Consider the following 16,721-nt stretch of genomic DNA (forward strand, 5'->3'; position numbering starts at 1 on the left):
GTGAGTCTCAAAAACAAGAATCATTTACACACGTCCTCGTCTGTTCCCTTTTTAGTTGCTTTTCCAACTCCTATCCTCTGCTGTTTTCCTTAATTGTACACATATTCAAGACTCAAGAAGTTTGATCAATGATTCAAACTCACAATTTCCAGTCTTCAGAGACCTTAACCTATTAGTTCAATCTAATGTTTTTATTAGAGAAGGAAATCCCAACCCACTCCAGTATACTTGTCTGGAGAATCCCATGGACAGAGCAACCTGGCAGGCCACAGTCCACAGGGTCACAAGAGTCAAACACGACTTAGCAACTAAACCACCACTTTATTATTTACTAAATTCTACCTTCCCAATCTCTGTAACCAGTCATAGAGCCTTCCTCACGAGCAACAGTGTAATGTCCTTCAAATGCCTGCTTTGTGTCCTATCACAGCTTACAATCAGCTTGTTATAGAAAAAAAAAAAAAACTGTTTTATCTTCCTTGATCACAACCCTCTTCACTGTGAGTGGTCTGGTAATTCTTCCTGATACCCAAGCTTACTATATTGCAGTCATCTTTATCTTAACACTGTCTCTTCATTCCTCAAGCATCTTATCAATTGTTACTTGGAAAATTCCTATGTATTCTCTCTTCATTAGTCTTACAACCTCTTTATCTTAGAACAATTATAACCTTATAGTCTCTAGATTGCCCTCTCCCTTAAAAATAATGTTCTTTAAATTCTAATTTCATACAAGACTTTATAATAAAAATGTAATAAATAATAAGATTGATGAAAGTATAGGTGCTGTGTGAATAGAGAGAAAACCAACTCAGACTAGGAACTGAGAGAGTGTGAGAATCAAGGTCAGAGAGGCTCCCTGAGGAAGTAATTATAGGTAAAAAAATCTTGAAGAACAAGAGTCAGCCAGGCAAAGGACAGGAGAGTGAGCATAGCATTCTAGGCAGGAGAGACATAATGGAAAGCAAAGATGTATAATTGAGTGAAGAGCTGAAAATGCACCTGAGTACCTGCAAGGAAGATCTCATGTGCTATCCAAAGGGATGTGTGTGTGTTTATTAAAAATGAGAATACAGCAAATGATTGGAAGCAGAGGGAAATGGTACAGCAAAAATGCAGATGTTCGTTCCTGCATGTGTGTGTGTTTGTGTGTGTGTGTGTCACAGAATCTGCTAGCAGAAGGTATGAAAAATATGGTTGTCAACTCCACAATAAAACTGTTCTTGGGAGTGTTTTAAAAGTTCAGTCAGGATCTTTGCTGGTGGTCCAGTGATTAAGACTCCAAGTTTCCACTGTTTGGAGGACAGTGGACACTGGGGACACATGTTGAATCCCTGTTGGAGAATTAAGATCCCACATGCTGTGTGGGAAAAAAAATAATAATGAAATTAAGTTTTAAAAAAATTCACTCACATGAAAACTATTGCAAGTCATAGCATAATCCTGGCTTTTCAGATCACCACATTCCCACTCTATTTTTCAAGGGGTTGGGGAAGTGGGGAGAAAGAAAGAAAAGAGAAGATAGAAGGATGTGAGGATTATAGACAAATGGGAAAGTTTTAATGGAAGATGTTGCAACACTAGGATTCCAGAGGAAGACTGTGGGATTTCGTCAAGTGACTTTGAAAAACTGACTCTCTGGGTTAAATGAAATGTGTTACTGATCAGAGGAAACAACCCCATAAATACCAATTCTTTACCCTTTTATAAAAAGTCTGTGAACTAAGCTGTGAACAATTATACAAAAATAGGAAACTCACCTGCAATAGCCCTTCTAAAGGTAAAAATTGTGAAAAGCAGAATATGTGCTAAGATCTTCCAAAGAGTTCAGATTATTGAAGTTTCCCAATTTCAACTCCTCCCTTGAACTCAACCTGAAATAATGTAGGACATTGATTAGGAATGTCACACTTTTCACCCTCCACTCCCCAGAGTCATTGTCTCTTCCACTCTCCATCTCCTTTTCTAGTTCCCCAATTCCTTTGGCTTTTCATTGTAGATTCTTCCCTTTATCACAAAAGACAGCTGACAATTGCCAAGAGGGGAGGGGCCCCTGAGAACCAATTACAAACTAACTGGAGAACAACCTTAAATAAAAATGAAATATCAGTCCTCTGAGATATTTGTCTTTCTCCAGAGGAGGTTCCTGAACTGTTGGCTTGACCAAAAGTAGAGCAGAAACCAAGGGTTATATGGAAACCCACCTTTCCATCTCCATGGGGGCTAGTGCTCTCCACTAAGCATCCTATCCCCCATTCCCAGGCTCTTTCCCCAGAACTTATCATAAAATTCTCCTAAGTTCTCTACAGTATCCCTAAACCACCATGCCCAAGAGTGGTCTTCCCAGAAGACTGCTCTCAACCCTTCCACCTCACACCCAGCTTTCAGACCTTTCACCATCCCAGAAAAGTATTTCAATTGAAACAGCCTTGAGGAGTATTTCATGTGGATTTTCAAAGCCTTGCCAATGTTGGGCTGATTTAAGGGGAAGGAAGATGGCATATTATTACAAAGTAACATCTACATGATTAAAAGGCCCTTCAGGGTCCTCCATGCCCAAATGCCTACATGACAGCTCCTCTCCCCTTGTTCCCTTCTGCGAATTCTCCACAGACACCAGGCTAATCTGTTGACTTCTCATCCCCAGCAGTGTGTTCAGTCACTTCACTGTCATCTATCTAGTCAAACCCTTACTTCATTCCCATTTTTTTCCTAACAGACCAACAGAGAAAGCCCCTTTCTCTGTAAGGTCCACTATCTACAGCCAACAGTAAGTGCCGCTACTTTTTTTTTTTAATTCAATAGCTTAAATCATAGATATAATGCACCCTAACTATAACAATTCAAATAAAATAGCAATCTCTAAAGAAAATGAATATTCTCTCTTTCTCCCCACCCCTCCCCCCAGAACACTCCATCTACCTTGATGAAACCATTGTTTAAATATTGGCATCTGTCTTTACATACTTTTCTCTTTACTTACAAAAATATTTGCAAACATAATGCCTCAGCAGGCAGATTTTTGACCATTGCATCACCTGGGAAGCCTTAATATCCTATGATTATTTCCAATGGTACCAAAGAGCTGTATGATATTTGTTCAACAGAAAAAAATCAAGTACAAAATAGTATGCTTAGTGTGTTCCATTCCCACTTGTATAAAAAAAAGTAAAATAAACCACTCACATCTGTTCCTGTGGACATAATCAAGAAATTGAGACAACGCTGTGACCTGGGATCCTTTGCTGCAATACTGCAAAGCTTACACCTGGACACATCTCTCTTCCAACTACAAAATACAAAGAAATTATATGGGACTAAAAATAACTGTGTGCATGCACAGTTGGGGCAAATTCTTGACCAAAAGGTACAAAAGTCCCAACTGCCATTTTTGAAGAGCTGGAAGCAAAAACTCGGTATTGGGAGCAAAAACAGGGTACTCCAACCCAAGCCCTGGACACACTCCTTATTGTTCAGTCTCTACATAGTGTCCAGCTCTTGTGGCCCCCTGCACTGTAGCACACCAGGCTCCTACACTATCTTCTAAAGTTTTCTCAAATTCATGTCCATTGAGTTGATCCATTAGTTAATTGACATCAACTAAGATATTAGATGATATCTAACCATCTCATCCTCTGCTGTTCCCTCTCCTTTTGCCTTCAATCTTTCCCAGCATCAGGATCTTTTCCAATGAGCTGGCTCTTCGCATCAGGTGGCCAAAGTACTGGAGCTTCAGCTTCAGCAACAGTCCTTCCAATGAATAATCAGGGCTAATTTCCTTTAGGATTGACTGGCTTGATCTCTTGGCAGTACAAGGGACTCTCAAGAGTTTCTCCAGCAACACTATTTGAAAGCATCAGTTCTTTGGTGCTCAGCCTTCCTTATGGACCAGCTCTCACATCCGTACATGACTATTGGAAAAACACTCCTACCCTCACCCATGTAAGGAATGAGCTCGCCCCTCCACTGGAACAAGCAAGGGAACATGTTACTTGCTTTCTCTCCCTCCTGCAGCTGGCACAGGAACCCCAGTAAAGCCTTGCCTGAATTTCTTGTCTGGTCTGTGGTCAGTTTCTATTGACTGTGGAAGGCCAAGAACCTGATTAGCATCAAAACTACTAATTCTTGCTATTGGGGATTTGGGGTGATAGACACGATTTTCATTTCATACATATTTTGTTTTTTTTTCCATATAAAAACTTTACCATGTTTAAATTTTTTATGTGTTTGCCAATTACCATACAAATTGCTCTTTAAATTTATTTTCTTTTTTTAATTTTTATTTTTACTTTATTTTACTTTGTTAATTTTTATTTTTACTTTATTTTACTTTATTTTTTTAATTTTTATTTTTACTTTATTTTGCTTTACAATACTGTATTGGTTTTGCCATACATTGACATGAATCTGCCATGGGTGTACATGAGTTCCTAATCCTGAACCCCCCTCCCACACCTTCCACCCCACATCATCTCTCTGGATCATCCCCGTGCACCAGCCCCAAGCATCCTGTATCCTGTATCAAACATAGACTGGCGATTCGTTTCTTATACGATAGTATACATGTTTCAATGCCATTCTCCCAAATCATCCCACCCTTTCCCTCTCCCTCAGAGTCCAAAAGTCCGTTCTATACATCTGTGTCTCTTTCACTGTCTCGCATACAGGGTTATCATTACCATCTTTCTAAATTCCATATATATGTGTTAGTATACTGTATTGGTGTTTTTCTTTCTGGCTTACTTCACTCTGTACAGCCAAGATCAAAACCCTGGCCCGTTCACTGCTCTCTCTGCTATACGCTTACTTCCTACAACACAATCAGAAAAGAAAAAACACACAAGGGAAATGAGGAGGACAAGGCATCAGACAAGCTTTGGGGGAATTTCCAATACCAAAAAGTGTTGACCTTAATGCAGCAGTGAATTGAAAACCTTATAGAATGAAACAACAGCATATTCATTGCAATGATTATTCAAACTTGATGGGGCTTTTCCTGTCCGGTCACAAACTGTACTTGGGAGAATTTCCTCAAGCCCTCATTAGTGAATTCAGGCAAGTTGCTGTTACCTTTCCCCTCCTTAACTCTCTTTACTCCCACAGAGGAAGGTCTTCCCTAAAGCCTGAAAAGAAATGTTTGTGTTCAACAAAAGCATAAGAAGTGGGCAGTGGGAACTTCCCTGGTGATCCAATGACTAAGACTCCATGCTCCCAGTGCAGAGGGTCTGGGTTCTATTCCTGGTCAGGGAACAAGACCCTACATGCTGCAACTAAGACCCAGTGCAGCCAAATAAATATATTGTTGCTGCTGTTTGGTCGTTCAGTCGTGTCTGGCTCCTTAAGGCCCCATAGACTGTGGCTCACCAGGCTCCTCTGTCTAAGAGATTTCCCAGTCAAGAATACTGGAGTGGGTTGCCATTCCTTCTCCAGGGGATCTTCCTGACCCAGTGCTCGAACCTGCATCTCCTACATTGCAGGAAGGTTCTTTACCATTGAGCCACCAGGGAAGCCCAAATAAATAAACAAACAAAAAATTATAACCTTAAAAAAAAAGAGGTGGGCATTGGACACACTCCCAATTACCAATGGTCATTACTGACTGTACAGGACTCTGTGTGGGGAGTGATCTTCAGTGGCTCTAGATCAAACAATATGACATGAAGAAATTCCAGAACTAACAGCCTCAGAGCTGACATTCCAGACAGCAGAAGAGGAAACCTGGTCCCCGTCAGCCTGGTCCGTACACAGAGAGGCAGATGTGGTCCTTCTACAGGGAACTGTCTGCGCTGGCAGTGCTTTCTGACTCTGAGGGAACAGTGTGACCACTGGGCTCCTGACACCAATCATTTCTGTGAGTCACCTTGGGGCGTGTAGGTCTCAGGGAGTACAGTTCCCCTGAGGAAAAGAGACACACCGCAACAACACTTCCCTTCACAGGACAATCACCTCAGAGCATGGAGGCTCAAAAACTGGAAAATAAACTGCAGGTGCTTCTGAAGATTCCATGGTTTTCCAGAGACCCTGACCCCCTAAGGAAGACATGCTTCTGAAAAGAGAGATGGGAGAAGAGGACACCAGGAGCTCCTTTCCAACACCACCTCCCTCAGTTGGACTTTGTTACTGTTTTTCCTAAGACAAAAGCTGCACCCTACCTCTTTGTCCCACAGAACCAGCGGATGCATCTTCCTGGTCCTCTTTCCCATCATTGATGAGTGCTATCGACTCCTGCCCTGATGCCTAAGGTAGTGAGGGTCAGTGTCTTTGTTCATGTGAAAAGAATTAGGAATGCAAACTTAGAGTGTAATTAATGATAGTGAGTCAGATCTGCTCTCTTAGTCAGAATTCAGCTGCATTATCCCTATTTTAAAGTCTTCCACGGTGTCTGACAGAATCTGCCTGCAATGCAGAAGCTGCAAGAGATTCAAGTTCCATCCCTGGATGGGGAAGATCCCCTGGAGGAGGGCATGGCAACCCACTGCAGTATTCTTGCCTGGAGAATCCCATGGACAGAAGAGCCTGGAGGGCTATGGTCCATGGGGTCAAAAAGAGTCGGACAGGACTGAAGTAACCTAGCAAGAAAAGGGGTAGGGGAAGGAAGGAAGGAAAACCTAAACTGAAAATAGCTGGGATAGGACGTTCCAAAAGTAACCTGGAGCTTCACTGAATAGCAGAATGGTGCAGAGTATTTCTCTCCCTCTTTAGGACTAGAGAATAAATGTCCAGAGTGATGGATGGGTGAGAGAAAAGTATTCTTTATCAGCTGCTGAAGTAGGGAGAGAGAGAGAGAAGGTGGAGCACCTAGAGTGTTCATTTCTGAATCGTACTCGGCTTCTCAGGGACAGCTGAACAACCCACTGTTTGACATCTACCTGATATTTTTTAAAGACTGACAGTTTTCATGTATATCCCTCTGACTCAACTTTGTCCATAACTTCACAAAGGGCAGTCACACAGTCAATGGCTCTCACTCAGTGTTATCTGAAAATTTATTTTCAATAAAATTATATATTTGCCTGTTTTTGAAATTAATAAATGAAGGTAAGAAAAGGAAAATATTTATAATGGTTTTCAAGAGTTTTCAATGACATTTTTTTTGTGCCATTGAGTTTTCAATGACATTTTGAAAATGGTTTTCAAGACATTTTCCAAGAGTTTTTATAGTTAGGATTAGAGATGATTTGTCCAAAGTTTCAGAGGAAAACTTGACTCAAAAAATTAAATGAATTCTTTAAGATGACCAAATGATAGATGATAGATGCCATTTCTTAATTCCTGGACCAAATTCTAGGCATAAATATTGTGATACCAGCAACTACAAGCACAGCCTCTTGATGGTGGGAGGAAGGGGACCACTACTTATTTGACCACAAAGTTTATGGAAGCATAGAGTCTGTTTTACACCACCTATACATTCTCAGTCATTCCCATCCTGGAAAATAAAATACAGTAAGGAATATTATAGATTTATACAGGGAAAAACAATAGTATTGTGAACACTGGTTCCAGGGTACAAAGATAAAATATAAATATGCTGCTGTCAGTTCTGTTGTTCAGAATCCAGCATGGATGAAAAGAGATGAGATTGTTCCAAACCCCTTCCTCTCTGGGCTGCGGAACACTTATTGTAGGTGAAGTTTATTGCATCAGAATTTCCAGGTCCAGTTGCCATTCTTCTGAACTGTATAGCTCTCTGAACAGTAAGAATTCAGGAGTTTTTCACTAGTCCCTGGACTAGAACATTTGGCTGAGACTTCATAAATGAATCAAAAAGAATGGTTGCTGTTTTACGAAACACAGGAGAGGATGCCAAGCATGAGTAAAGGCACTGTGGCAGAAAGGAATCTAGGGTTTGGGGCTAAATAAGGAAAGCTGCCTAAAATGGCTCCCAACCTTTAGATTCTCTAAATGTTAAATGTGCATCAGTGATTGCTGATATATGTATATAGTACTAAGAAGACTCAATGTATGGATTATAAATGTACAGCAGTTGTATTTTTATGGTTACTGCCATACACCGGGCTCTGTTTACTGCTTCCCTTTCCACTGGGTCACCAATTGCCTAATGATCCCTGAGTCAGATTCCCTGATTTGTCAGTCATGCTTATGTTTCAAAGTGTTCTCTGGCTATTAAGACATTTACTTTTCCTTTGCTTCTATTAGGGTGAATCTTTGCACACAAATCCCTGTTAGTTTTTGTTCCAATCACATTTTTATATCAATGTTCCTTTTTAATAACCCCAGCCAACAGCCAGTCCTAGATTTGCTCTACTAGCTCTGCTGCTAAGTCGCTTCAGTCGTGTCCGACTCTGTGCAACCCCATAGATGGCAGCCCACCAGGCTCCGCTGTCCCTGGGATTCTCCAGGCAAGAACACTGGAGTGGGTTGCCATTTCCTTCTTCAATGCATGAAAGTGAAAAGTGAAAGTGAAGTTGCTCAGTTGTGTCCAACTCGTAGCGACCCCAAAGACTGCAGCCTACCAGGCTCCTCTGTCCATGGGGTTTTCCAGGCAAGAATACTGGAGTGGGTTGCCATTGCCCTCTACTAGCAGTAAAAGGGAGAGAGCCCGGTCTGTTCACATGACCCCTCTCCCTGTATCTACTTTTTCTGGTCAGGCAGATAAGGAAGAAGAGGATCAATATGCTGATAAGGTTGCATCCTCTTCTTGGTTGGAACTTTGGCTCAAGCTGAAGTAATTTAAACAGAAGTTGAGCAGCTCCCTTAAGCCTTGGCCATCCACTCAGTTTCATCTTGCCAGTTGACTCCCAACTGAGAGCCTCATACAAAATTCCTGATGCCCCAAACTCTTTGCCCGATGACCCAGTATGGGCCCAAATGCATCAACTCTCTATAACCCTGACTCTAGAGCCTGTACCTACACATGGATTCGTCTTCATTCCACTGGGAAATCAGTAATTCAAGGAAGCAAGATCTATTTCTTCTCTGCCCAGAGGTCTCACCGCATCACCTCTCCCAAACCTCCTCCCCTAGCCCCATCAATATCTGCTGGTGGGTGAGCAACCAGTGAGGAAATCAGAAGTCAGTGTCTTTTCTCTGCAGGTCTCGCTTTTCCTTCAAGGAAAGAAGGGAGTTGACTTAGGCAAGAAGACTGTTGGAAGGTCAGAGATGGAGATAGCCTGTCCATGCAAGCAAGCCCTGCCTTCCCCACAAAAATGACCCAGCCCTCACCTTAAGCAAAGTGAAAGTGAAGTCGCTCAGTTGTGTCTGACTCTTTGCAACCCCATGGAGTGTAGCCTATCAGGCTCCTCAGTCCATGGAATTTCCCAGGCAAGAGTACTGGAGTGGGGTGCCATTTCCTTCTCCATGGGATCGAACCCGGGTCTCCTGCATTGCGGGCAGACGCTTTACAGTCTGAGCCACCAGGGAAGCTCCACCTTAAGCAAAGCCCTAGGGAACTCCTCAGTGTTCAGTTCATGCCTCCGTGAATTTGCAAACACCCTGCTCTTTGATACCTAAAAACTCCTTTGTATTCATAAAGACTGATGTTGAATTTGACCTTCTCTGTGAAACTTTTCCCTGCTTCTAAAAAGTCAGATCCTTCAACTGCGGTGGTTTCCTTTGACTAGCCCATGTTTATAACACTTTCATGATACATCTGTTTATATCTAGATTTCTACAATTAGACGTGAGCTCCTTGAAGTCAGAAGCTCAATGGTATTCATAGATAAGTAAAAATTGGGGGCTGGAGAGAGTGGAGAGGAAGAGTTCTTTCTTCTGACGTAAGTCTCTCAGCAGTTCTTACTGGGAGAAAACAGACACAGAAAGTTTGTATTTAGAATGAGCTCTGGGGAAATAGGAAAAATCCTACCGACAAACTTAAAAACACACTTTCTTAGACAGGTGGTATAGAACACATGTTGCAGGGTCTGCAAAAGAATGCCAAGCCAAGGAATTGGAACCTGATATATAGTATTATAGAAATCACTGTGCCATAGGCAAAAGAATGATGGAATGAAAACTGTGTCCAGGAAAATCCATCTGGCAGGGAATTCTGGACACTTTGGAAGAGAAAGAAGCTGGGTAACAATTAGCAAGCAGCTTTGATGGTGTATCTATTCATTCCTCCACCTGACACTTAGTTTTTACTGCTCTGTCTTCCATGCTGTATCCTAGGTTTTGAGAATAAAACCTTGAATAATGTAGAGCTCCCAACTTCAAGGAGGTGAGGTTTAATAGTAGAAAAATAGACATAAACAGATATATCACAAAGCACTTGAGTAAGTATTGACATGGGGGCAGAGAAAGAGAGAGGGGAAGAAGGGAGTCATTGAACATGAATCCATATTTGCAGCATGGGAAAGCTGATGGGTGGTAGCGTCATGAACAAAGGAGATGGTACTAAGCCTGAATCAGGAGATGGTAGTGGAAGAATGGAAAGTAAAGGATGAGGAGTTCAGAAATTTCTTTTTATGGTTTCAAGTGTGCATTTGTCTTTGTGTGTGTGTTTGTGTACGTGTGTATAAATACATAAGTGAAAATAAAATATTTCAAAAGTTAACATTCCAATATAAATAATGTTTCTCACACTGAGTGGAAAATATTCAGATGATTCTCAATTTCTTTTTAATACTTATCAATTTTTTCTAGTTTTTCTTAACTCAATGCATTTCTTTTTTAATATTTATTTGTTTATTCAGCTATGCCAGGACTTGGTTGCAGCCTGAAGGATCTTTATCAACTAACTTATTTCTGACATCAAAATAAAATAAATATTTTAATACCAAAATAAAATATCCCTCTTGATACTGAAAGTGTATTTATTATAAAGTGGTGACACAAAAATTTACATTTAAGAAGTCACTGGTAATCTGATATCTTGGGCATATATATCAGATCATATTGCATATTAGATTTTGCATCATACCTTTACATTGTGTCAAAACAATTTTTCATGTATTTTTATTTCATGTATTTTAATGTATAGCATAATTAATCTTACTCCTAATGTTGAATATATTTGACATTTCCATTTTTAGAGCACTTCAAATGAAGAAACCTGCAAAATGTGGAAAATATGTAAAACTCATGTCTCAATAATGTCAGTGCTATCACCTTCATCCATCCCAATGAACTTCAGCTATACAAACCTGAGTATCCTCTGAGGCTTGCTTTTGTGATCAGTTTGGATTTAAGCACATATCTATAACAGTTGTTTCCTTTCAAGGATCTTAGTTCAGTTCAGTTCAGCTCAAGGATCTTAACCCATCCCCACATTCACATCTGGGAATCCAAGCCTACATTTACTCTTCACGTTAAACTATATTCCACTCCTTACCCTCCACTGAGCAAGAAGATCTCTCCTACTCTGCCTTTGATTCTCAGAAACAGAGTCTCCATGAAGGGCCTCTATCCAGTCTTGTGCTGGAATCCGTACAAAGGGAAACACACTCACTACTCCCCACCTTCTGAGATCTGATGGCAAAAGACAGCTACTGTCCAGAGCAGGCAGATAGAAGATCAGTAAAATCCCATATCTTCTGCAAGTCTGAAGGTTAAAGATTCTTGGGATCAGAGAGCTCAGGGATACACACTAACCAATCCTTGGAAATATTAAGTTAAATAATATGAACTTCCTGGTTTGAAGTCCAAAAAAGTTGACATCTACAATTATATGCAATTCAACCTATGCTTGGGGACAGCATGGCTCCATGTTCACTCTAGTTAGAGCCACAGCCGAGTCCTCTCCTCTAATCGTTCTAAAGAGAATTCCTGGGAAATGTGGCATTTTAGGACCTATTTCAATGAGAAGAAAGAGAGAACGTCTTGAATATTTAGTAACCCTACTTTTGAAGAAGTAGACTACTCTGCTTTGGAGAAGCTCTGAGGCAGTCAAAGAGTGAATTAAAAGGAATACTGGGAGTGTGTGGAGTCCAGATGGTGGGATAAAGCTGGAGAGGAAACCATGTAACTTAAGACATCTAAGATCTTCATATGTCTTCTCCATGCCCAGCTGACCCACGAGGCTGAATGGAGAAAGCCAACTGCACCTTGGTCACTCAATTTATCTTCATGAGATTTTCCAACTCTCCACGTCTGCAGCTGCTCTTCTTCTCCCTCTTCCTCCTGGTCTACCTCTTATCCCTGGTGGGCAATGGGCTCATTGTGCTCATTGTGGCCCTGGACGGGCGCCTCCACACTCCTATGTACTTCTTTACCTGCAACCTCTCCTTGGTAGAGCTCTGGTACACCACAGTCACCGTGCCCAAAATGCTGGCCAACTTTCTCAGTTCCCAAGGGGTCATCTCAGTTCCCAGCTGCACCACCCAGTACTACTTCTTCTCTTTGGCTGCCGCAGAACTCTTCTTTCTCACCATCATGGCCTATGACCGCTATGCGGCCATCTGCAGACCACTCCATTACCCACTGCTGCTCAGCCCTCACACGTGTGTTACCCTGGCTGGCATCTGTTGGTGTGTGGGATTCCTCTGCCCCATGTTCCCTTCATTCCTCCTTACACAGATCTCCTTCTGCACCCCCAACCAGATCAACCACTTCTTCTGTGACGCTGACCAGATTTTCCGCCTTTCTTGCACAGACACATATGCCATCCAAGCCGCGGGCTATGCTTTTAGCACTGTCATTATCCTAGGGGCCCTGGTCTTTACCATGGCTTCCTATGCCCACATCCTGGCCACAGTTCTAGCCATGGCCTCCGCTGCTGCACGATGGAAGGCCTTTTCCACATGCACAGCTCATCTTTCCGTGGTCACCATCTACTTTGGCACTCTCATATTCATGTATGTCCGCCCCGCAGTTAAGTATGAGTCAAGTATCAACAAGATTGTGGCTATTTTCTACTCAGTCATCACTCCCCTTCTCAATCCTCTCATCTATACACTCCGTAACAAGGATGTCAAGGAAGATCTGAAAGTCTTGGTGTCCCAGATGAAAAAGGTCTACCACTCAAGTGGGGAGACAAAGTGATGGAGCCACAGGAGAAGCAGAGAAAGCAAAGCTGGTGGGATATCCAGCAGAAAATAACTCCTAGTCATTGACTTCTACCTGTGCAAGGCAGCTTTTTTAATCATTAAGCTTAGCTTTTTATTTATTTTTTAATTTTTGGTTGCACTGTTTTCATTACTTCGCGAAGCCTTTCTCTAGTTGCAACAAGTAGGGGTTGCTCTTGCCAGCGCACTGGCTTCTCACAGCAGTGGCTTCTCTCATTCTGGAGCACAGGCTCTAGGCGCAGGAGCCTGAGTGGTTGCAGTGCATGGGCTCAGTAGTTGCTTGCAGGCTCTAGAGCTCAGGCTCAGTGGTTCTGCCACACCCATTCTAGTTGCCCCAACCATGAGGAATCTTCCCAGAACAGGGATTGAACAAGTGTCCCTGCATTGGTAGGCAGACTCCCATCCACTGTATGATCAGGGAAGTCCAATCGTTAAGTCTATATATTTGCTCTGGGAAGTTATCCATGGCACATGTTAAGTGAAACAGTTGCTCCTCCTGCCACCCAGTGTGTCCATTTTTGCCTGTTCCTTCCATTGCTCAGCATCTCCAGAGGAGTGAATACTCTCATGTTCATACAAGTGCTGGGAAATCGCACATGGTTTGTAGTCTGTACATCTGGGTTGGACATCCAGCTCCCTCACTTGCTATCAGGTAGGTAACCAAAGAACATCAAATCCTTTTTAGTTCTCTCAGAGAGAAGTTCTGATGTTCAGTAGACTTAATAACATGCAAAGCAGTGAATGAAGAAATGATGCAAAGCCGAAGAATTGATGCTTCTGAACTGTGGTATTGGAAAAGACTCTTGAGAGTCCCTTGGACTGCTAAGAGATCCAGCCAGTCCATTCTGAAGGAGATCAGTCCTGAATATTCATTGGAAGAACTGATCTTGAAGCTGAAACTCCAATACTTTGTCCACCTGATGTGAAGAACCGACTCATTGGAAAAGACCCTAATGCTGGGAAAGATTGAAGGCAGGAGGAGAAGGGGACAACAGATGCATCACTGGCACAATGGACATGAGTTTGAGTAGGCTCCAGGAGTTGGTGATGGACAGGGAAGCCTGGCGTGCTGCATTCCATGGGGTCGCAAAGAGTCAGATATGGCTGAGTGACTGAACTGAAAGCAGTGGACAAATGCTAGTTTATTAGATTAGATTGGTGTGTAGTTTTCTTTCCTTGTAGTGCTGTTATGTGCTGGACTGTGTGTGACCACCTCTCTCACCCTCAGAAAAATTCATATGTTGAAGCCCTAATGACCAATGCCTCAGAATGAGGCTGTATCTGAGACAGCACCTTTAAAGAGATGATTAAGGATAAATGAGGTACCTGGAATGGGGTCTAATCCAATATGACTGCTAGTATCCTTTTAAGAAGAGGCAACTAGGACACAGATACACAGAGGGAAAACCAGTGTCTTAATACATAAGAGAAGACAGACTTCTATAAGCAATGAGATTAGACTCAAGAAACTAACCTTGCCGACACTTGGATCTCCAGACTCCAGAACTGTGAGATAATGAATCTCTTTCTTTAATCCATCCCATCTGTGATACTTTGTTACAGCACCTCAAATAAACTTTGCCTGTTATTTTCTTTCTTATTGAAGTTTAATTGATTCAGAATGTTATGTTAGTTTCAGGTGCATAGTAAAATGATTCATATATATATATATATATATATATTCTTTTTCAGATTCTTTTCCCTTATCTATTTTACATACAATAGTGTGTATCAGTTCAGTTCACTTCAGTTCAGTCGCTCAGGCATGTCCGACTCTTTGCAACCCCATAAATCGCAGCATGCCAGGCCTCCCTGTCCATCACCAACTCCCAGAGTTCACTCAGACTCACGTCCATCAAGTAAGTGATGCCATCCAGCCATCTCATCCTCTGTCATCCCCTTCTCCTCCTGCCCCCCACCCCTCCCAGCATCAGAGTCTTTTCCAGTGAGTCAACTCTTCACATGAGGTGGCCAAAGTACTGGAGTTTCAGCTTCAACATCATTCCCTCCAAAGAACACCCAGGACTGATCTCCTTCAGAACGAACTAGTTGGATCTCCTTGCAGTTCAAGGGACTCTCAAGAGTCTTCTCTGACACCATAGTTCAAAAGCATCAATTCGTCAGCGCTCAGCTTTCTTCACAGTCCAACTCTCACATCCATATATGACCAATGGAAAAAACATAGCCATGAGTAGACAGACCTTTGTTGGCAAAATAATGTCTCTGCTTTTGAATATACTATCTAGGTTTCCTTCCAAGGAGTGAGCGTCTTTTAATTTCATGGCTGAAATCACCATCTGCAGTGATTTTGGAGCCCCCAAAAATAAAGTCTGACACTGTTTCCACTGTTTCCCCGTCTATTTCCCATGAAGTAATGGGACCAGATGCCATGATCTTCGTTTTCTGAATGTTGAGTTTTAAGCCAACTTTTTCACTCTCATCTTTCACTTTCATCAAGAGGCTTGTTAGTTCCTCTTCACTTTCTGCCATAAGGGTGGTGTCATCTACATATCTGAGGTTGTTGATATTTCTCCCGGCAATCTTGATTCCAGCTTGTGCTTCTTCCAGCCCAGCGTTTCTCATGATGTACTCTGCATAAAAGTTAAATAAGCAGAGTGACAATATACAGCCTTGATGTACTCTTTCCTATTTGGAACCAGTCTGTTGTTCCATGTCCAGTTCTAACTGTTGCTTCCTGACCTGCATATAGGTTTCTCAAAAGGCAGGTCAGGTGGTCTGGTATTCCCATCTCTTTCAGAGTTTTCCACAATTTATTGTGATCCACACAGTCAAAGGCTTTGGCATAGTCAATAAAGCAGAAATAGATGTTTTTCTGGAACTCTTTTGCTTTTTCCATGATCCAGCGGATGTTGGCAATTTGATCTCTGGTTCCTCTGCCTTTTCTAAAACCAGCTTGAACACCAGGAAGTTCACGGTTCACGTATTGCTGAAGCCTGGCTTGGAGAATTTTGAGCATTACTTTACTAGCGTGTGAGATGAGTGCAATTGTGTGGTAGTTTGAGCATTCTTTGGCATTGCCTATCTTTGGGATTAGAATGAAAACTGACCTTTCATTTGCTGGCATATTGAGTGCAGCACTTTCACAGCATCATCTTTCAGGATTTGAAATAGCTCAACTGGAATTCCATCATCTCCACTAGCTTTGTTCGTAGAGATGTTTTCTAAGGCCACATGTTAATAGCAAACTCCTAATTTTCCCTCCCCTCCTTTCCCCTTTGGTAACCATAAGTCTGTTTTCTATGTCTTTGGGTGTATTTCTGCTTTGTATAGAAGTTCATTTGTATCATATTTTTAATTCCATATATAAGCAATATTATATAATATTTGTCTTTGGTTTACTTTACTTAGTATGATAATCTCTAGGGTCCATCCATGTTGCTGCAAATGGCATTATTTCATCCCTTTTTTGGCTGAGTAATATCCCTGTGTGTGTGTGTGTACTACATCTCCTATGTTCATTTATCTGTTGATGGACACTTAGGTTTCCTCCATTTCTTGACAATTGTAAATAATGCTGCTATGATCATGGGTGCATATATCTTTTTAGTGTTTTGATTAAGTTTGGTTTGGATATATACCCAGGAGTGGAACTGCTGAGTCATTTGTAGTTTTTTGAGAAACCTCTGTACTGTTTTCCATAGTGGCTGCACCAGTTACATTCTCACCAACAGTGTACAAATGTTCTCTTTCTCCATATCCTCACCAACATTTGCTGTTTGTCTTCTTTTTGATTAC

General features: G+C 41.8%; 1 protein-coding gene across 1 annotated transcript; it reads left to right on the forward strand.

Annotated features, from left to right (window-relative positions):
• Positions 1-11,985: 11,985 nt before the first annotated feature.
• On the forward strand, positions 11,986-12,942 carry LOC120869751 (olfactory receptor 6Q1-like). Its single transcript, XM_040249027.1, has one exon. It carries the CDS (start codon positions 11,986-11,988, stop codon positions 12,940-12,942), a length of 957 nt encoding a protein of 318 aa, XP_040104961.1.
• Positions 12,943-16,721: the final 3,779 nt, after the last annotated feature.

This window comes from Oryx dammah, unplaced genomic scaffold (genome assembly GCF_014754425.2).
Source record: "Oryx dammah isolate SB20612 unplaced genomic scaffold, SCBI_Odam_1.1 HiC_scaffold_11, whole genome shotgun sequence".
Taxonomy (NCBI): Eukaryota; Metazoa; Chordata; class Mammalia; order Artiodactyla; family Bovidae; genus Oryx; species Oryx dammah.